At 39.1% G+C, this 22,923-nt stretch overlaps 2 protein-coding genes across 2 annotated transcripts in view; one reads left to right on the top strand and one right to left on the bottom strand.

Moving 5' to 3' along the window:
* klhdc8b (kelch domain containing 8B) overlaps positions 1-4,650 on the top strand; it is a 76,925-nt gene extending 72,275 nt beyond the window's left edge. The window contains exon 5 of the mRNA XM_088917115.1: positions 4,454-4,650. Within this exon, the coding sequence (XP_088773241.1) occupies positions 4,454-4,650 (197 nt within the window). The remainder of the gene's footprint in view (positions 1-4,453) is intronic.
* A 10,293-nt stretch (positions 4,651-14,943) lies between these two features.
* LOC148835297 (ciliary microtubule inner protein 7-like) lies at positions 14,944-22,910 on the bottom strand. Its single transcript, XM_088917595.1, has 4 exons — positions 22,869-22,910; positions 18,730-18,843; positions 16,459-16,536; positions 14,944-15,388 (listed from the first exon to the last, which is right to left on the bottom strand). The coding sequence occupies exons 1-4, from the start codon at positions 22,893-22,895 to the stop codon at positions 14,957-14,959; spliced, it is 651 nt and encodes a 216-aa protein (XP_088773721.1). The 5' UTR covers positions 22,896-22,910; the 3' UTR covers positions 14,944-14,956.
* Between the last annotated feature and the right edge of the window lie 13 nt (positions 22,911-22,923).

Below are 22,923 nucleotides of genomic sequence, written 5' to 3'. Positions count from 1 at the left end.
GACTTTTATCCTGCGGAAAACTGGTGGCACAAGTGGCACGTGTAATTCAATCCCACACACCTTTGCACTCAACACAACAGAAGGCGATCTACCCAAAACAAGGGGACAGGATTGGCCTGCAAATATTTCTAAAACCTGTGGAATACAGTACATACCAGATCCTGGAGCAGCGTGTTGTTTGGTGGGTGGTCCTAATCTTTTCTCCAGTGGTGCTATTTTTGTATCACTCGTCTGATGGGAAAATGCTTTTCCTGTATAGTCCAATAGCGTGCAACATGGAATGAAAAAAAACAAACCCATACCAATGGTTTGTAATATTTAGCCATTAGGAAACACACAACGTAGAATAAATAAGCCTCTGCTTAAACAGCAGTGCTCAAGAGTGGATGCCTCGTTCCAGATAATTTCTACTGTAATCTGCAGTTTAAATTTTATCTCCATGGAAACCAGCCCGAGTTCGCAAAAGTAATGAGTGATTAATTCTGACAAAAGCTGAACAACCAGAGGTAAACTTCTGCTCGCGCCAGCACTCTCTGTCATCGTGACCTTCTTTCGGACAGCACACCGTCTGGCACACTGACTGTTTGTTTCTGCCTTTAGCTGTTTACTCAGTTTTGAAGCAGAATTAAGACACTGTCATTGATTTTGGAGTTACCTGTAGCTGGGTACTTTCCTTAATGGAATAAAAAAACAGAGGAACTCCATTAGGTCTGGGCAGATCTGAAAAGACAAAAGGCATCCTAAAAGACAAAATCATGGGGAATCTTTGCCGATGTCAGGCATTGGCTCTGACAAAACTGTTGTTGATTTTATATTCTAGTTTGTACGTTAAAATTATTTTAATATGAGATAAATAGAATTAATAACAGAAGCTCAGGAGGAGGAGTAGATCCTAAAATTGAACAGTTCTTCTCACCTACTGTATGTTAAACTCCACACCCACACCCTCATAGCAGCTCCCTGGCTCAATCCTCACCATAGTGGGGGGGGGGGGGGTTAACCTTATGGCTTGGCTGCCAGCTGGGAATGTGGGAACGCTTACATGCGCGAGTGCGATTCGTGACAGTGACTGTGTGTGACATGTTAATGTCTGTCTGTGTCCTGTGATGGACTGGCGCTCTGTCCTGTCCAGAGTGTACCCCACCTTGCACCTGTTGCTTGCCAGGAATGGCTGCAGCCCCGCTGCAACCCTGATTTGGAAGAAGTCCTTGAAAAAACGTATGGATGGATAAGTATAATTAAGCATGCATCATCAAAAATTATTTAAAAAATCATTGTTACCTACAGGTACGTTCTGTGTTGCAGTTAATGTTATCAATATCCTGATAAGTAACACAGCTCTCAAAACATCTTCTGGAAACTAGAGTTTGACATTTCAATACAATGTCAGGGTATACAGTATGACTAATATCCGTCCCTGTCTAATTAATGTGTTTTGCGAAAAGCGAGGCTGTGTGAAGTCTTTCCTTCACTCATGCTACCAATAATAACAGGCCTCCACAGAGCAACGCTGCCATGGCAATGATGACACTTTTGGTGCTATTTTTGTTTTTTCTTTTGTGTTCTGCTGCAACTGTAGACTGTGGTGGGATTCCCTGACTCCCTGAGCACTTTCCTGTCATGTCCTTCAGTGAGAACCACTGATTATCTAGTGTGTATTCTGTGCCAGAATGTGTGAGAGAAAAGCCCTTTGGATGGTATTCACTAGTCTAAGGCACTGAGCCCGTCTTTGAATCAGGTGAAGGAAGATTTCTTTACATGTAGGGTTGTGGGCGTATGAAACAAGCAACCCAGTCATGTTGTTAAAGCGGATACCCTGTTTTTAGAAACGTTTGAATTAGAGCCTTGAATCAATTAGCTGTTAACTACCAAACAGGCTAGATGGGTTATATGGCTTCCTCTCATTTGTAAACTTCCTCGCTAGCAAATGCCTTTTGGAAATTATAACAGACTTACTTTGTCTCTGACAGCTTCCATAGTTAACAGTATATTAATCCTTGGCTTGATGTCGCATTTTAGATTTAAAATGTTGTTCCTTGGCAGAATAAATAATGTATTTTCAGCTTTTTTGTGGTTATATATTTGGCGGTTTGGAGAAACTGGTGTGTAACTCCCTACAGTGGGCAGGTGTCATATCCAGGGAGTATCATACCCTGTTCTTTGTGTGGTCAGACTTTGGCTCACTGTTGTTCTGTATTGCACTAAACTTTTGAAAATATAGATGAAAGCAAGCTTCAATGCTAAGGCCATGTTATATGCATGAAACATTCAAAACATGAAGAATATTTTTTTATACATTTCTCCACAAAAATGCAATCAATTTGTTTCAAAACAAGTCGTAGAGTGCAAATCCAGCATCGTGCAGACATAAAAGCATACTCATTTTCAGTTAATTAAGAATTACCATGATACTGGTTATAACAAAGCAAAATGAATGAAACATGCTCCCATTTCAAGTTGAAAACAATTCAGTACTTCAATCTGGTTGCCATTAAAAATTCCCATCTCTGACTCCAGATCTCTATATTCAGATCAACATCAAGAAGGAGATACTATTCCATTTATTCTAAAAATAGAATGTTAATAACCTAGAAACTGACCTCTATTTACAATTGATTGAATACTTATTTCTCAATAGTCGACTGTTCTCGTATAAATACAGTATGTTTTAATAATGCATATATGAGTATTAGTAGCTTATACATTTATGAAGTGACATTTGAAGTTTCTAGTGTCATATGCTACGAATTTGCCAGTAAGAAAAAAGTCTTCCTTTTTAGTAGTATAAGACAGCAATTGGTTGTATCTCCCAATTTATATCAGCAATCAATCTACAAGGCAGTCAGCCTGCTGTAACCTCCAACTGACCAGGAACCTGGCTGTGCAATTTGGTCAGATCTCTTGATTTAGAAGTTGTCTTATTATTAATATAAGAAGGTTCTGTTATGACAGTTAATCTCAAATTATAGCCATTATAAATGCAGCTGAGATGATTTATTGGAAATTCTGCCATTTTTATCACAGAACCAATTGGTGTTCTTCTGGTATATTCTCTGTAAACTCGGATAAGTTTGACAGGTTTACTAGGCTTAATTGAGCACAGATTAGAACTATATTGGGTTTATCGTGGCATTTAAAATATCAGTCCTGCAATAAAATCCCATACTGTACCTTGTAGAACAGCATTAAAGACAGTAAGGAAATAGCCACCGACACTGTAACAATCCTGATGTAGTATATCTAACACATAATTTCTTAGGAAACCATAGCTTGTGCAGGTGTCTTAGAGCTAGGCTTAAAAATCACCACCCGGCTCAACAGGAGAGTTCCATCTTTCTTGTCAGGAACTTGAGTGTACTATTTATCTCTTCTGCCATTAAGAGCTATTATTGTCTTGAATGATAAAAAAACTGAACAGTCAGTGACAGTCTCTGAAAACATGCAACCAAAAAATTGTTGTCAAAGCAAAGAATGGAAAAAGAGTGCATGTGTTTCTGTTCATCCAGTGAGTGAAACGGAATGGCTTGCTTTGGAGACGGCATGTTGCTGGTGATAATTAATAAAAGATTAATCATGTATCAGATCTTCCTGTTCCTCCCTGAATATGTGCAGATTTGAATCTGCTCTCTTTTCACACTGCCAGAACATCTTGGTCCTTTTACAGTACATGTGAGACTATTACTGAAACAATTACACCACAATAAAACCTTGCATTTGTTCCAAAATGGTAAAAAATTCAGCAAACAAATATTTTTTTATTTATTGATGCTTTTTCTATGTAAAAATGGGGTAAGACATAGCAAATTCCCATTGTTAACTGCAATTTAGGCTGCCTAGTGTGGGATTTGTATGCCAAGATGTAGTTCTATAATAGGAAAGGCACTGTTATGCCTATTAACAGAAAGGATCAACAATGTCTAAGGTGCAGAAGCACTGAATTTAAAATCTGATTATGAAAAGTGCTCCAATCCCCCTATGTATATTAAATGTTTTGTTTTCCTCTTATAAACTCGCAAGCCTTCAATGTAATGATGTCTGTAAATTAGCAGCTTTGTAACTGACAACCCATGTGAAACAGAACAGACACAAGCCCATCCCCCTCTGGAGTATTGACTTGGGTACATGGTGACACCTGCAGCAGTCACACAGACACCTGTGAGGAAAGATGGAGGAGACAACTGGGAAGTTCACTAGTTTTGTCTTCCTCTTTATTCTGTAGTTGTCTGGATTGTTGTCTGCATTTCCTTCAGCTTACAATGCTGCAAAGTTAGCTGTATGTATGCTTTACTTTGACTTACAGAAGAGTGGAAAGGATGATGGGGCTCGGTGGTTGGGTTTGTGGGGAGGGGACCTCCCATTACAAGAAAACGGGCCATCTAAACTGGGTTCTGCTGTTCTACGTGGATGTGCGGCCCTTTTTTCCCCCGCTGACGGTGTGCCTCTGTCTCCGTAGGCAATCAGCCCTCGCCCCTGGCCTCCGTGGAGAGCTTCAACCCGGTGAAGAAGCGCTGGGAGTACCTGGCCCCCCTGCCCAACCCTCGCTGCTCCTGCGCGGGCCTGCAGACACCTCACATGCTCTTCCTCATCGGAGGGGTGGCCCAGGGCCCGAGCAACGCTGTGGAAGCGCTCTGCCTGCGCGAGAGCGTCTGAGGGAGGGACAGGCCGCGCACCATGCCAGTTCGCAGCTCGGCCACAGCTGGAAGAGCAGCCTGGCTTTCCGGCTTGTGACCTTTTCTATCTTCCAAAGTCTGATAGCTAGTCAAAAACAGACATTTCCTAGCTCTTATTCAAGGGGAAATGTCAAGAGAATCCACTAGAGTCTGTTCTTCTGGAGTCAAGAGCTTTTTATGTACTCGAGGAATATGAAAGTGAAAGAGATCTGAATTGTGCCGCATGTTATCAATTTCCAATCAGGGTGTTCGTTCAAAAGGAGCTTAGGGCCATACCGCAGTATCTGCCTGTAGCAGCCGCAAATTGGAAAACATTTTTTAAAGCCAATGCATGGGGTTTCTTCTTCTATTACATGAAAGTTAATTTGCATCTCAATTTTATTTAATTTACTAATATGATTGATTCAGTTTGGGTAACAGTTAGAAAATGTATATTTTCCATAATGCAGAAACAAAACTATATATTTAGGGAATTTAGCGCTATTGACGGGCATTTAAGACATTTAATTTAGAAGTGGTAATGGCAATGTCTTAAATCTGAAATTCTGTTCAAACTACAGTATAGACATTTTAATCCATGAGATGCTTTTTTAAAGAAGGACTACAGGGAGGTTTTTTCTTCAGCAAATGATTTTGTTTCCCACACAATGACAAAAACCCTTGTGATTCTGCAAAAGTCACAGTGGAAATTAAATTGCATAAGGCATGATTTTGGTGCATGGTATCTAGTGCACTCTGAAAACACAGGTATGAAAACTCTCTCTATTTTCTCTGTACATCTTCAACATACAGTACAGTACCTTTTCGAAATCTCCACTTTAAGTGAACAGAAATTACATCAGCTGATGAGTTTAACTCGTTTTCTTGTACAGAAGGAAATTAGTTTTGTTCTTTTTCAGGACTGGATGCAGCCAGCTTTGAATGATGCCAGATTATTTGTCTATATTTTGTAAGACTCTGGCTTTTTTCAAAACATGACAGATCCTTTTTCGAAGCAGGCATATTAGAAAATGCGATTAAGGAAAGTGAATGGGACATGAGTACCTCTGGCTGCTTTGTGTCATCAGACAGGCTGATCTTTTTCAAATATCAAAGAGTTGTGGAATAAGTGGTGGACACATTTACCACTTAATCGTCTTGACCACATTTGGTCAAGTTATACAGCGGAAGAACCCTCACAAAGTCATTGTGGAATTCTCCCTGTTAGTACACTGGATTGTTTGTCTCTCCCAACAACCATCCTTCAGAAATGACCTGAAAATTCTCAAGGCTATGGAAGTCCATCCTAACGAAATGGACACCTCTTGAAATATAAGACAAAAAATACTGTTTATTATCTTCTGATTACTCTGGAAACACCCCAGCCTTTTTGTTGTCATAAATATATTTTCAGTAGTTGGGATGGATGCATACAACAGACCCGTAAAGTTACAGAAAGAAACAATCCTACAAACAGCCTTGCTGTCTAACATTTGGATGAATTGTAGCTCACATAATCATTGAACTGAATCCAGGCTTTTGGTGTTGGCTGCTGGAGCATGATATGATCTGAGCTCCTGAAGGAATCCACAGCATACTGTACACCAACAGTATAACAGGTAAAAGGATCAAAACAAAGACTCTTATTTCCAGTTCAGCTGCACAGTTAGCAGAAATGGCAAACTAGTTTTATCTTTGTGCTGCACAAGCAATTCTGGCAATTTTAGAAATAAAAATGCTTCCCATTTATGTGGAAAAAACATTTTTTTCCCAAGCTTTCCATTTATTCAATTACCTGGGTTATCTCAAATATGCTCACCTACTGTATTAACTAGACACAAATTTAAAAATGGATGTGAAGTCCAGTCTAGATTGAAAATCAGTCCAAAAGCCATTTTGAATGAATGTTGTCATTGAAGTAGAACAAAAACGTGTATCTGAAGTGGTTTTGTGTGAACTGATTTTCAGCCGTTTCAACAAAGCTGAATGAGAGGTGTTCAGTAGTGTGGGATAGAGGTTTTAACAGTTTACAGTAGCTTTTGTGTCACTGTAGTTGCTTTCTTGAATCTGCATTTTTGGTATAATGTTGAGAAAACCTCTGTCCTTACTTGGGATAGGCCATGCTGACACAGTCAAAGACAATCAACAACCTGGAATAAATTACAAATAAAAACATCAATCATTCTGCTGGTGATCAAAAACTATAAATATCTTTGCAATCGTTTTAGTTCTGTTTTTTAACGAAAATGATATCTATTATATCTAATAGATATCTAACTTCATTTTATAGGGAACAATTTAATTGGCCATTTTTCAGTCAGCTTGTTTTCTGGAGAAGACCTCATCACCCCCAATCGACAGGAATTTGCTCCTCAGTCTGTATAACTGAATTGTTTTACAGCTATGCTAGCAGAAAATGAGTCAGTGATTGCTCAATGACCAATCACCATTTCAGTGTGCCAACATCTACGTTTCCTCACAAAAACTTATAGGTTCTGTTTTCCCTTGTTTTTTTAGTTGGAAGATCTACACGATGCTTTAGAGATCCCAATTCTTCAAAACTGACACTGTTTCATGATTGGGTTTAGCAGAATAGAGTGATAGTACACAGAGAGCCCTGCAGGGAAAAGGATGTCACAACAATGATGTACTGTAGCTTGCTGTTGACACCAATTTCCTAAGATACAGTAAGTGCACAGAAACACATAGACACACAGGGATCGGCTATGTCCATCAGCTATCACTTCCAATTTAAGTGCTATATTTCTTTTGCTACACACGAGTTGACTAATAATTAAAACTATTGCTACCTGCCTGTTCCTATATTTTATAAATATGAGAACACCAGCTATTAGTCTGCTCGTGACAACCTGAATGGCCATAACTGTACCAATCATGATCTAAGCATGCTGCAAAAGCTGAGAGACACACAGCAGACTGATTTGTTTTAAGGCAAGCTCAAAATGTGTAATGAGCTAGCATGTAGAATAAAAAAAGAAAAACGTCTGTGGGTGTATGGTGTAGTATTGAGCATCTTGCAAAGCTCCTAGAAATGAAGCCAGAAGTTATTAAAGAAATGAGGTGATGTGGTTTATCTTGAGACTCAGAGTTGCCAAAGGCTTTGAGGTGAGTATGAAGGTGATGCGAAGCTGTTTAAAGGCACTTTAATTAAAAATAAGTCCTATACTCCTTTTTTGGACCGGTGGCCAGTGGTAATTGAAAATATTGTGGTATTAACTTTTTTCACATCTGAGAGACCTTTTGGTGCACAATATTCTGGTGCCTGTTTCTTTTGGATATTAAAAGTCTTAGTATTCATAGTTATAAGTTCAAAAAACAAACTGTTCATCTTGTCTGTAATCATGGTGTAACTGCTGGATTTAATGTGTGGAAATTAAGTGGTAAGTTCAAAATATAAAGTGAGAGTTTTGGGAAAACGAATGAAAGCTTACATTTTCCCTGTATTCAGGACTCCTGAGCAGAAATAGCATCAGAACAAGTCCTTTATTCACTTAAACTAGGTGATAAAGGCGATACAGAGCTATCCAGACACATCTTCTTAAATGACAGGCACTTCAGTAACTTGAACAAATGTACTGGTTATGAATTTATACTAGTTGAAATATTATTCAGTGGCTGTTCACAGTGAAGTACAGTATTCTACAGGAAGTATCCACATTTGGGTAGGGCACTGTCTTAACAATCAGGTCAAATGATGAGGTCCTGGCAAAGTTAAATATACTGTACCTTGAGAACAGCCTAATTGGATTAAGATACTGTCTAAATGGCGATGAGTGGGTTTCAAAAACCATAAAGCATAGTGTGTTTTAAAAATTTTCTTCCTTCAACAGAGGTTCTTTTTCACATATTACACACTCACTGGTTCCTCAACAGGACTCTGTTTTCAAAATGTTATCATTTGCATATTGGAATATGGTTTACGTATGCTCATTTTGCAGAATGCAGTTTCCAGTGAGCATGTGCATAGTCTTTTTAAGTGTAATTCTGTACTGTGCAGAACAGGGGAGAGAGAATCGATTTTCTCACTTGCATTTCACAATCCTGTGTGTGAGTAAGAAATAAATTGGTGATAAAATAACGCCTGCTGAGGCCTGTGCTGTGGCGTTATAGAAAAGAGGGAGGCAAAATGAAACGGATCATTGTTTGTTTTATAACTAATGTTTCTGTTCAATGCAAATCTGGTTTCTTGAGTTCTGAGGTAGTACAGAGTAGCTTAGACTGATTGGAATCGTTCTGTTCCTTTCATATGGGAATCAAGTAGATTCCTCTACTCTTGGTTAGCACAAGAGTGATATTGTTGGCTCTGTTAAGTTTCTGCACAGGAAGCACAGTATAGAAATATTGAATGAAACCCAATGGAGAACCTAAACCGTTTACAAAGTATTAAAGTGTTCGACTCTACATGTAAAAATCACTGTGGACAAACAAATCGCTGTTGTGAGATTTTTCAGTGAGGTGTGTTCAATATGTACAGTATCGAGTGACTCTAATAGGTTCTGTCAAGCGTAGTGTACCAGTACTTAGCTGATCCATTAGTTTTCCTTGTGCTCTTAATCTGACCTTTGCCAAATTGGAAAGACAGGCAGTAGGTTTAACAAGTGGATTTGTTCTTTTGGTGGTTGAGCGATTCCTAATCAACTGGTGAAAACACATGGAGAAATCAAGTTATTCCCACATAATACTAATCGGCAAGATATCACAATAACTTTTAATGTGCCTGCTCTTTTTGTGCCCTTGTCTCTCAGCAGCCCGAGGTTACAACCCACCAGTCAGGCTATCACCTGTAAACTGTCTGAAAGGGTTTGGTTATGGACTCCATATCTTTACTGTAAACGTCTTCTCTTTATTACCCTTTTTAGTAGTGTCCACCAAAAAACTCCACTAAAAGTGGTTGGAAAGCCCTGGGGTGCCCATTGTATTATTTCAAGGTAGAAATAGGTCTTTCTGACAACATGAAATACAATGAAACCACTTTAACTACAGCACTTTTACTTAGGCATCTGTCTTAAGTGATTATACACTCCCTGCCTGTTTTCTGAGATTTGTTTGTACAGTAAGGGTCAAGTGTATTGGAGCACCATAGGTATGTCTCTGGGCTCAGAAGTGGTGGGTAGTGGGTTCAAGTCCCTGCTGCCAACCTGCTGTTGTACTTTGATTGAAGTACTTTACCAGCACAGCTTTGGGTAATCCCAGTGACGGACTGGCATTCAGTCCACGGCAGGATTTTCTTTTGTCTACTTACTGTAACACCACAGAAACCACAATGAGCTCTGACTTGCTGTTCTCCCATGGCTTGCAAATGGAAATGATCTGTTAAGAGTAATAGTAAAATTAAAAAGTGAGTATATGCATTTCCTTTGTCTGCCAATGCATATTATTACTTGTGATGTTAGTTTTATTATTTTTCTAAACACTATTCTGTAATAATATTTACCAGAAGTACATTAGAAATGTATATACCGTCGGTTGTTTATAATGCCTTTTGACAGATTCCCAGACTAAAGTGTTGCCTCAATGTCATGGGACTTCTTTAGCAGTTGCACATGGATGGTATAGACAGGGCTTGCCTCTGAGGAATCGCCTAGGAAGTGAAGACAAACAAAACGTCTGTGGTAGTTGTTAGCTTTTTTTCTTTACTAACAACTAGCTTTTTACTTCTCACCTGAAATAACAGGAAACCTGTAGTTGCCATCTGCTCAGTGAAAGGAGAATTAAGAGGCACTCTGAATAATCAGAATATTTTTCTGTCTTTCTGGACTGCATAGAGTGGGGTCACTCTTTTGTGTTCTATACCACAGGGCAGGTTGTTAAATAGAGGGCAGGCACAGAACAGGTCTCTTGCGTGTTACTGGGTGGTCATTAACTCGTGGGCTTTGACAGAATGCTTTAAGCTCTTCAATTATGAGTAAGTATAATCCCTTGAGGTAGGTATACCTAAAGGTATTTCACCTTTCACACTTTCCTCTCAGTATTGAAAATGCATAGTAAAGATACACTAGAACAACTCAGGAAAACCTGCTAAAGGCTGTAATTGAAACATGATTCTTATTCTTTATAACATTTCAAGGAGTTTGGTGGTTATAGTAAAGTCAGAACCTAATCGCATAAATATTGTACTCCTTTTACATTTCGTTTTCATCATTGATATCCTCACAGCTATTCTCTCTGCCTTTGTATTTTAAAATCTGTCGCAGTTTCTCCAAGTGGCTTGTGTTAAATGGGTCTTGTCATTGTTTCTGTAAAGAAGGCTTACGTGGTATTGATCTATATTCTCATTACGGAAAGGAGTATTCAGTGAAAATTCCTGACAGTTTCTGAATCTTGTAAATATTTGATGTGACAGGTCACTGCGCACACACATTCTGAATTTGCAGGGCTGAAAATATTTGAGTAATACAACTGGACATCATAGTTTACACTTTTTTTTTCCTTTGCTGTTCAATAAGAACAGAAGAATGGTTACAAATGCGAGCAGACCGTTTGACCCGTCTAGCCTGTTTTATAGTAGAATATTAATCCAAAAATCTCATCCAGCTGTTTCTTGAAGGAGGTCTGGGTATCAACTTCTACAGCCAGGCTGAGTACCTTGTTCCATACTCCCATAACCCTTTGGGTAAATACTAAGAGCTTCCTGTTCTGAGTTTTAAATGCTCTTTTCTGTAGTTTTTACTCGTGTCCCCTGGAATCCTTACATAAAACTGCATCAAAAAGAGGGTGAGGTAGTACTGATTGGCACATGTCATGGCCGATATTCCTTCTTGTTTGTATTCACACATGCTAAACGGGGGTGATGAGATCATGTGGCAAAACACGCCAGGAACACAATGCCAGAGAAGCATCAATCAATTTCGTTTGGGTAAAACAAGCAGAGCACCTTCAAGAACCACATTATCATTCTGAACTTCTCCAGAATGGGACATTGACCTGGGTGGATCAATACCACGTGAGTCCTCTCTTGGTGATCAAGTCTCCCAGATTAGATCCTGATGTGTAATGAACTTTCTCTACTTTCCTGATCTTTCACTGATGGTAGCTACAGACTGTGAGGAGCAGTACTGTGACACTGACATGTGAATTCATTGTGAATTCTTTGTATTAGAAGGTGTGTATGTTACACAGAGTGAAGCTGACTTGGTAGTTCAGTGCCTATATTTGTGAGGTAGTGCCTCTACTACAAATTCTATAATAAAAGACTTTATTTGATGTCTGATCAGCGTGTTGGCTCCTTTTCTATTTATTCTTTTACTGCTTGGATACAACAAAGAGGTGTGGCTTGTCACTTATGATGTATTAAATTCAATACACCAGTAAGGGTGTACATTACTAGTCTGTCAGACTATTGAAAATGGCATTTATTCAAGAGAAGTGAGGTGCCTTAGTAAAACTCACACATTGCAAGAACTGCAATTACCATAATAAAACATTACAGTGCGCATTATGTTGAATGATGATCGACATGAAATCTCAAGATTTATTTTTTGTGTAGGTCTTGAAGTTTCCTCAGCTTTTTTTCTACAGCCCCCAAATGTATAAATGTTTTATGTAAATCTAAATGACACATTTTGAGAAACTTTGCTGCATTCATAGCCATACAACAGTGTTTGTAAATCCTAAACAAAATGGTTTAGGATTGTGAAAGGGGAAAACTGGATACGGAGGACAGGAACAGGATGTTTTTTTTATTGTTCTGTAGTCTTGTACTGTTAGAATTCTTTGAAATGTAAAACGCGAGGTACAGTAGCACAACATGAGATGTATTTTTACAACTCGGCAGTCACTGTTTGTATAGTAAAATAAAAAATGAAAACATTTATTTAAGGTGGTAAATTGGCACAGTGCTTATCTACCTCACAGTGCTGGGACTCTGGGTCCAATTCCTGGGTGCTATCTGTTTGGAGTTTGTACGTTCTCCCTGTGTTCATGTGTGTTTCCTCCTAGTGCTCCGGTTTCCTCTCACAGTCTGAAGACATGTTGCTAAGGTGATTGTCTTTCCACAAAAACTGGCTCAACTGTAAGTACGGTATGTCCGTGTTTGTGTCTGTGTGTGTGACCTGCGATGGATTGGTGTCCCCTCCAGGGTGTATCCTGTCAAGTGCCCATTTCTTGCAGGGATAGGGTCCGGCTCCCCCGGGACCCTATATTGGATAAAGCAGTTAAAGAATGAGATTGTAACTGGAACCAACCCTGATGCTATGGGTCAGAATGGGTCTGGAAAGAGAATCTTGTGGCAGGGATTCTCAGTCTCCTTCACTTATCTACCACTCCTGTACTGTAAGTTGATTACATTATTACATTCAAATAACACTTTGAAATGAATTGGTCATAAATCTTCTTATTATGTCCCATATGTTAGCATGTAAATATTAAGGATTTCTGGGTTTTGTCATTCTGGCTCTGGCAGTAACATTGAAACAGCTGGAATTATTTTTGTTGTTGGACTTTATTTAATCGATGCCTTTCTAATACCACCGTGTTACACATTGGAGAATTTCTGGTTAGGAAGGTTTCTATCTCACCCTGCTTTGTCACCAGCACTAAAAATGAGGTCATCTTCAATCATTTAGCTACTTTGCCTTAATAATACGCAAATAAATGACTCACAATAGTGCTTTAACATACTAGTGGTTGTGTAAACAAGCACTTCTCCTGTTAGCAAAGGCTACAGAGCATTTTATAGCCCTAGGGAATCTCCCTATTTTGTATTCATTACCAATTCTAGGAATAAATTCCACATAATCACAGGTAGATGTTTGATAGGTTCAAGGGAAATGTGCCCTATGCTGCATGAATTACTAATAAAATCCAGGGTGGTTATTGGCAGGATGTAGGCCAATAACACAGACTGCTTATTAACAGTGTAGTGAAATGCAGAAATCCATTGACAAGGTCATCATTAGGTAGGTAATTAGACAGGCACAAGCTTTTGCAATTCTGGTTTTGTTTCCTCTTTTCAACAGTTTTCCTTCAAGAACCAAAAAATTGACAGGGAAGATGTCATTATTTCTTTAGTTGCCATGATTTGTGAAGGTATTACAGTAGTTGACGTTTAAATTTAAAAACTTTAAATAGGAACCTTGTTATTTGACATGGAAAGATGTACTGAAAGGTTATAATAGAACACAATTGTTTTCTCAGCATTTCCTACAAGACTAACTTGTTAGATTTTTAAATAGTCCTAATCTTTATGCTAATGAGCAGTTTAAGGGAAAAGCAGAACTTATTTATCGAGCGCAGTTTGTCATTCACTGTTAAAGGTCAGTCCCCAAGCAGCCTGGAGGACGGGCAATATAAGACCTTCTGTTGCTTACCATACTGTAAAAAGAACCTTATTCAAAATAATTCAAGACAGGCTAGGAATTAATTTCCTAAAAATCATTTTATTACCCTTCTTTATTCATTTACAAACTGAAATCTGAAAATATTTTACAAAAATAAATGTGGTATTTCTTAGATCTTAGATGAGACGAAAACCTATTTTTCATATTCTCAACTTGCACATATGGCACTGGACTGGAAAGCCAAAGTTGGAACAGCTGTGAAGAGTGACCCCACTGCAAAAGTCCCTTAAAGATGGCCTATCGAGGATTACTGAGGCTGGCAGAAAACATGGGAGAAGCTTCCAGAGCCACACTTAATATTCTTACATATTCTTCACAAACAGGAGCCCAGCGCCATTCATAAGCACCGAAACACCATGCACAACGATTTTTAGTACAAAGTAAATAGCAAAGACACATTTCAAGGATATACGGTAGATGCTAACAGCGGGGGCACAAAGCAGATCATGGTTTAATAGCTTGATTATAGGTTTTCAAAACAAATATTGTTGTGGCTTAGTGCTGCTGTATGTAGGAAGTCTCCTGGTTTTGCTGTAATAATTTGAGACATGATTTAATCCACGTTTTACTACCAATGATTTCTTTTTTGCTAAACCAGATGCAGCATTTAGTTTTTTCTGTCCACACAACAACAGGAACAGAAGAAAACACTGCAACCTGTCCACCCTACCTTGCATTAAACATTGGACACCTCACTATAACTCTCTTTAAATGATGGAAATAAGCTAAATAATTTTTTTCTCAGTCACCGCACTGCCACAGTTGATCTGAGCATTGTTTCAACACCATTAGAAGAGAAGGTAAGTGACACCGTCACACAACTAATAAAGGCAGGAGGGGGAGGAATTGGCGATTCTTGAAACACTGATCTGATAAAAGCCCACAAGACAAATTTGAAAATAGATATCATATTTGGTAGAAAGCAATTATTTTTTTCTCTTTTTTTTTTTACTGTGTTACATGCCACTTAAGGCAGTCAGAAACCGAGAGGGGGGCCAGGGAAGTGCGAGGTCTCCTGGGCTGGCTGGTTTTCGGCTCCAGCCTCCCGTTCATGTACGCGAAGGTGACCTCCTTCTCCAGCGGCCGCGTGACCACTCGGCCCGTCATCATGTCCGTGAGGACACTGGGATTGGGCTGACAGTGGCTGTAGGTGTGGCGGTAGGTGGTGGTGTAGGTCTCGGGGGCAGGCAGCAGTCTGTGGGGCAGCAGGAAATGGGAGTGGGTGGTGGGCGGCTGGGCGTGCCAATACGAGGCGCGGTACGTGCTATGGGCCGGGCCTGCTTTCGCCAGCTCTTCCTTCAACGGAGCCCAGGCGATCAAGTCTGGTTTGAAGTTGGCTCCTTCCGCGATGGCAGTTTTCACTCTCCGCGTTCCCAGACCCTTTGGAGAACAACAGCCTGACTGGAAATAACCACTTAGGTACAAACGTCTATTGCTTAATTGCTGCGATTGCCTGAGCATAAAACCTGGTAACTGATTTTTAAGTCCCTTTGCCTTTTAATAGTTCTAATGCAGACATGCTGCTGTACACTATCAATTCAATTCAATTCAGTTTTACAGTATTTGTATAGCGGACATTGGACATTGTCACAAAGCAGCTTTACAGATTTCCAGGCCTGAAAACACCACAGTTTTCAGAGAACACAACTTAATTGGTATTAATTTTTTTTTATTTTAGCATGTTCCTTTAGATCCATACTATTTTAATTCACTGTGATTTCAATGTATCATTCTGCTGCTGAGACAACTATTTCATTTTATGTCCCAATAATGGGACTGAGAGGCCTGTGATCTTTTTTAGTTTTTCATCTTCAGGAGCCTGTCCTTGCAATTCATACAAGCAGAAGATTAAATAATGTAGTGACTGCAAGCAGCTTAACCAGGGTAAGGTTTTATGACTATGGTAAAATGGGATGAGAAACCATCTTGTTGTAACTAAGATTTTTACTTTTTCTTTTTCATTATGTCTCCATGACAATAAAAGGGAAGAAAACATTCAAACATTCATTGAAGACCAGTTTCAAACCCACTTCCAATAAAAACAAGTAGTTTTAACTTTTAACAAGTGGTGGTAAACATCTGTCAGGATCATTGACTATATTATCTATTTACTTACTAAATATTTTGGTATTTGTTTGATCTCTGGTACTTGTAATGCATGTTAAGGATATACAGTAAGCACATAAGAAAGGTCAATCGGCCAATTTAATTTGCATGGCTACTAGCAGGTAACTAATCTGTGGAACTTGTCCAGATAAGGTATCATTTTCGACTACATGACTGAACTCCAGGCTCAGTCTTAATGTACTTCCATATAGTTTCCAGTTGGGTTGTTTGGCTCTCATTGCATTGTTAGTCCTTTGTTAATTGTTAAGATTTGTTGCATGTTAACCATTAGAAAGAGAGAACCTGTCATGTTTTAATATCCTAGTCTAGTAATGGGAACTTACACTTTCAAAGTAAACCGCGTTGCCCTGGAACACGTGCCGGTTATCGTGTTTGGAGAAACTGTGTTTTCTTGGATTTTCCTTTAAAACAGAAATGTCTGTTAATAAAGAATCATTCCCTGCTTACCCTGTCTAATCCCATGCCCTCTACCGTGTAGTATAGAGAGCAGACCAGCACTGATGATTCAGTTTATGAATTGGATCATTTTTTCCCCTAAAGAAACAAATCGGTGTCTTTTTGATTAAGTCTTTTATCTTTCCATATTTCACAATTTATTCACAGTGCATCGAGCTAAGCTCCTGAAAGGAATTTTTAGTGATTTGTCATAATACAAGTACAAGATGAAAGACGATTTGCTTAATTGATTGTATGCCAGTGATTTAATCAATTTCTTACATACAGTAGTACTATAAGTACAATTTCCAACAGAAGCTTTATATATTTATTCCAAAACAGCACTCAAGGTGAACAGGCAACAGCAATTCAATGTTTTGTAAATTTTGTTTGATCCAAAATGTCAAATCGTTGCTTCCCCTGCTCAGCATTGGCAACAAGTCTAATTAATTTTGCTTTACTGAATGATTGTCAACAATATTTGTTTTTCAGGTCTATAGCAATCCTTTTCTGAAAGTATATTTTCATTGCATGTGATCCAGAAACAATTTTGATAACTGTTTCAGCTCTAGCTAACGTGTCCATGTCAACCAATATAATCTCACTGCGAAAAAAAGATAACGAGCTGGTCCAATTTTATCATTAAAAAGGATTGTTTTTATCATTTAAACTGTATTTTAGTGTTTGGTTTTATTAGAAGTGCTACTAATGGTCAATGTCTTATGTTTTACTTTAAGAAATACTCCATTATGTCAGCGTAACATCCCAAAGTACAGTATAAACCAAAGAGTTTTCCCCCAAAAAATATGGAACATAAACTACAAAAAGAGGCACGAGCCCATTTTGGTGAAATTAGAGTGAAGAATACCGAAACCATTTAGTGCACACTTGCCCCTTTTTGAGAATTTAAAAATAGTGTAGCTGGGCAATGCTAAGTCCCATTGCTGATTAAAATAGAGTATGTTACACAGCGCTGCTGATGTCCAATCAACTAATCAAGCAACTGCAGCTTTCTTCAAGGGGAAATGAAAAGTGTCGTTACAACACAAATCTGTCCAGGGGAGCAATCATGTCAGTCTGAAGAGGGACTGAAGTACTCTTCAGCTGAAAGCATGATGACTAAATCCAACAGAGGTTTTATTCACAACAGAAAGGCCGTTGCATTTAACTCCTTTGAGCTCGGCTAGTGTAGCCACCCTTCGTTAGGTGGGCTTCCCTTTTCTGTATTCGCTGCAGACGTCCATGCATTTTTTTTCTGTCCCTGTCTATGTCTCATTATTTTCCAAGTGCACAACGTTGAGTGCTGCCCACCTCCAGATTTGTGTCCCAATTCTATTTCTCATTTAGAATTAGTTTACAAGGAAATGCGTGCCCGAAAATGTCAGGAAATTAAAATCTAATTCATAGGATGATCCTGGGCCAAAAGAAAGCAGGACAACTGAAATTAAGTCACGTACAACATTATAACCAAGCAGTCGTGCTCAGCCAAGAATAAAGTACATGCAAAGCCAGGCAATCCAAGTCTTCTGGTATACTGCTTTAGCTTTGAAGAGATTGCGACATTTATCTTGCCAGAATTAAAAGCATTATTGAACAAAACAATTTGCGGATGACAGATTTCTTTTTCATAACCCAAGATTGTGCATGTGCGCAGAAATAAAGCAGTCCAAATGCAGCACAATGCAATGTTTCCGTCATTGAGAGTCACAGATTTTATGACAGTGTTTCAAGTACATACGTGAGTAAAATCAAAATGTGTGACTCAAAGAAGACAACAGGATATGCATAACCTACAAAGTATGGGTGACGTATGGTGAGCGTCACTAAAAAAACTTCAGGACGGGGCTGCTGCTAGCTGGTGAACCTCCACAAGATGGGCTGAAGCTCTGACCTCCCCAGACTTGAATAAGAGAAAACACAAGGTAAGGCACCCTGCTGCTCCTTTACTTAACAGTTAGGGATCTGCTGCCGATACAGTTTAAGGTGAGAAACAGCTGTTTCAGATAATATCAGAAAGGTTGTCCATGTATGTTACAGCTGGGACAAGGAGTTGCAGAGATGTGACAGAAAGGGAAAGAGAAGCCAGCCAGAAACCAGGAGTGAAAACCTGGAATTTTGCAGCACGAGTGGAAGCGGTTCTGCCCCCACCTGGGACTCACCCTGAGCCTCTGTATGAGTCTCTCTGGGGGACAGGGTCTGGCCGCTAGACGGTACTCCTGCAGGAAGTCATTGCGGGATTTACTGCGGGTGTGTCCATGATACCCAGTGGGAAACTGAAAGGCAGAAAAGACATGACAGCACATCAGTTGCATTGACCTCTATGGCCGCATCCCTGCCATCCCAGCATACCTGTTAACCTTTTCTTCCATCACATGCTGTTGATCAGATCACAGCATCTGCGATGCATGTTCCTGATATGATAGACATACTAACAACAAGTAACAATGAAAACTGGCATCTGTCACTGCAGGTTCAGACATTTGGTGTCTGTGCTTGGCTGAGGAGACAGTGGAGCAAAGCTGCCATCTGTGGGATTATGCCTGAACTCTTCTAAAAAAGAGGCATGAGAAAGGATTATAAGCAAAAAATGGGATAGGTTTACCTTTTTGATGAAACCCACAGGCATCCACTAAAATAATGAGGTGATAATAACATATACAACGTGAGCAAACAGTAAAAGTCCCTGGTAACATCTCTGCTTATCCCTTAAGACAATTTTAACTTCAGAAACATCTGCCTTTCCAAGTGCGGACTACGATTTGGGCCATTATTGTGACAACTGGGGTAACAGTAATTAATGACTGCCAACGATTAACAGCAGGCTGTCCTCTCACAGATGTTAAATCCTAATCCTGGACCTTAGTGCTCTGTGCTGTCTCTTCAGCATCTTCAGGAGGCGATCTGTTTTAAAAGCCAGCATACAAGTGGCAAGAATCAAAGTTAAAACAACCTGCCTTTCCGTAAGTACTGTATGTCTGCAAAAATACCGCTAAAACCCACAGATTTATTTGATTTCTGCCTTCCTGGTCCCTGTTATGTCTCGGTGTTCGTCATGCTAAAAGTACCCTTATCGAGTTTGGGGTGTGTTATTGACATCTTTTTTTTTTAAACAAAATTAATTTAGCATGTTTACCATCACTTCCAGGCTACTGTCTATAAGTAAGCTCTGCTTCCTTCCTTTTTAGTCTGCTTTTTTAAAATTCTGAACACTCGCTCTTGACTCAGGTTTCATAGATTTAAAGCAAACATCAAAAAGGTGTATGTGAAAGAAGTATAATTCCCGGTTGGTTCTGTCAGTTCTATTCCCTTTATTCCATCCTTATTATCTGAAAAGTCTTGGTCAATAAGAACATCTCACCTAGTAAATGCCTTTACAAATTAGATTAAGAAGCAACCATTAACCATATGTCAATATCCCAATTTCCGGATGGAAAGTTGAATTGCCCTTTGCTGCATACCTTCCTGATCTGATTATAAAGTAATCTGCTTGTGGCCATGTCTAAACTAGACGTTCTGTATGCTGTACTTCAGCATACTGTATACTGTACCTACTACTAAGCCATTGGAACAATACAAGTATTGTGTGAATTTTGCATATTAACTATAACACTAGGGGCTAATGAATTAAGAATAATATCATCATTATTTTTGATTTTGAAAAAGAAAACCCACCAGATTTAAAAAAGTGCTCTTCTAGGCAGCCAGGTGTTCTTAGTAAGGGTCATGCTCAATCATCAAGCCTATCCTGGAAGATTAAAGTGCAAAAAACAGGACCACACTCTGGATGGGATGCCAGTCCATCATGGGGAACACACACACAGCCAATTATGCAGTCTCCAATTAAGAATCAATCGAGGCAGCATGACTTTGGAAAGTGGGAGGACATTGTAACATTCAGAGAAGCCTGCATGAGAACACGCAGGTTCCACACAGACAGACCCTCAAACCTTGGATCAATTGACCACTAACTATCAAACAGGTTAGATGGGCTGAGTGGCCTCGTCTCATTTGTAACATTTATATTCTTATGAACCTAAGAGCTGAGAGCTGACTAACAGCCATGGATCCATACCTCTCATACTGTACAGTATGTGATATACTGTGTCTAGTTACAGTATGTTTTTAACTGAGGTGCAAGAAAATAAAATATTGTTTTTAAAAGCATCATGTGGTGAATGCAGAAAAAGAACCTCTGCTTTAAAAAGCAATTAAGCATTGTGGAAACTACATTCAGTGAAACCAAATAAAAACACAGAGTAATTTATAAATTTTATTGTGATGCATTACTTTCATTATTCAGCACATTTTGCTGTATTATATAATTTAGAAAGTAGTGAAATACAATATGTATAATTATAACGACTACAGTACTGTATATATAGTCATGTTGAGTAACTATATGAATTAGCGAAACTAAAAGCTCCAAAGGGTTACTTATAAAAATTGGGCTCAAAAAAGTAAGCTACAACAGCTAAAAATAAAATGTGGCTTCTTGATGATGTCTACATGTTTGGTCAAGAACTGTTTTCTGGTTAGGATTTCTCCTGAGGAGGGGAAAAAAAAGCCAACTAAAAAAGAACTATAAGTGGAATAAGACAAGAAAATTCCTCATTTGCCCCTACAGGCAACCAGGAGCAAAGCTGATTTATTTTTAACTATAACCAAGAAAAACAGAAAATGAGACAGAAAATAAACACTCCCGCTATAATCTCAGAGGCTTGCTCTCTGCAACAGTACGCTGTTTGACATGATGTGGTAATCTACAATCTTTTTCATACTGAAAGGTATTACAGTAGTTTGAAGGAGATCAGGATTTCTAAGATATAGAAGAAGAAGATCACTTTACTGGCCATATACAATTTCTTGTATTGGGAATTTGTCTTTTCGTATACCCCAACTTGCTCTCCATGAGACACACAGACGGGGAGAGAAGCTTTGGGTCAGAGCGCAGGGTCAGCCATTTACATGGCGTCCCGGGAGCAGTGGGGGTTAAGGGCCTTGCTCAGGGGCCCAACGGAGTAGGATTCCTCTGCCAGCCACAGGATACGAACCGGCAACCTTCCAGCCACAGGTGCAGATCCTTAGCCACAGAGTCACTACACCGCCGCATAATACTATATCAGTACATTATCAGCATCAAGGGCTACCTTGTGTTCTGTTCATTACATCTTACTTTTCACAGTTAAATTGTGCCAAGACTAAGGCTAATGGATTTACTACACATGTTAACTGTTTCAGGATACTTCAGCCATCGCGGTCCTCTCGAACTCTACTGTGGTGTGCTTTTTCAATCTTAGGAATAATACAATATCTGCATCCTACTCTGTCAATGCCTGATCCAGACAGATTAGCTAATACTGGTGGCACTTTATCCCTGTTCGTGACTTTCTGCACTGGCTTCCATCTCACACTTCAATTGTACTTATGACTCAAGTGTTTCAATGGCTGGTCTCCCCTTTACAATCGCCACTCTACTGACCAGTAGTATCATTGCTCAGTCACAATATTCCATCTTTCCTGCTGGTCTCCTCTCTGGTCTTAAGACCAGACTGCCGACCCTTTGGATGATATCGCCTTCTGTTCCCATGCACCTAATGCTCGAAGTAGTGTAAAGCATTCTGACTTATTAGGGGTGTTCATTTGTAAAATTAATATTTTTCTCATCCTTTGTTTTTGTTTTCATGCGGAAAATGTCCTCATGAAAGTTTTTAAAAATATTTGTATTATCCATCCATCCATCCATTTTCAATAACCACTTACTCCAAAAAGTGGACGTTTTTCTGCTACTATCAAAATGATTGGCGAGATCAGCTTGGTCGAAGCCCTCCTTATATAGTACATTTACAGTATGCATGTTTTATAGAGACAGTAAATTGAAATTTCAAGAAGCCCTTTTCGTAGTTTCCTTTCACATTCGACATGATATTCCAGCTTTTTAACTTGTTTCAATACATGATTTTAGCGATCTAGCATTTAGCTAAGGTGTTGGCTATCCAAAGCGCCCAAGTAGTTACTCCGCGCTACACATGCAGTAGAACATACATAGAATTTATACTAGAGATTATATTCACGACACAATTTTCCCCACTAAAGCTGCATGAAATATATTAATAACGCTTCATGAAATCAGTTCATTTACCTATTTCATTTGAGACGTCTACGACGCGCAAACAACTGACGTCCTTTCGAATATGCATAACTATTATTGTATTGCCTCTTTATGTAACAAGAACCAAACCGAAAGTGGAGGATAATAAGGTAAAGTTACCAGGAAAAACAAAAACAATGAAAACGTTACCCAAGACCCAGCCAGATCTCTTGGCATCACTGCAGCGGTAGTTATTTTCAGAAAT

Source organism: Atractosteus spatula, chromosome 5 (assembly GCF_055471065.1).
Source record: "Atractosteus spatula isolate fAtrSpa1 chromosome 5, fAtrSpa1.hap1, whole genome shotgun sequence".
NCBI classification, from domain to species: Eukaryota; Metazoa; Chordata; class Actinopteri; order Semionotiformes; family Lepisosteidae; genus Atractosteus; species Atractosteus spatula.
Note: the sequence above shows the minus strand (reverse complement) of the source record. Positions and strands in the feature narration are given on the sequence as shown.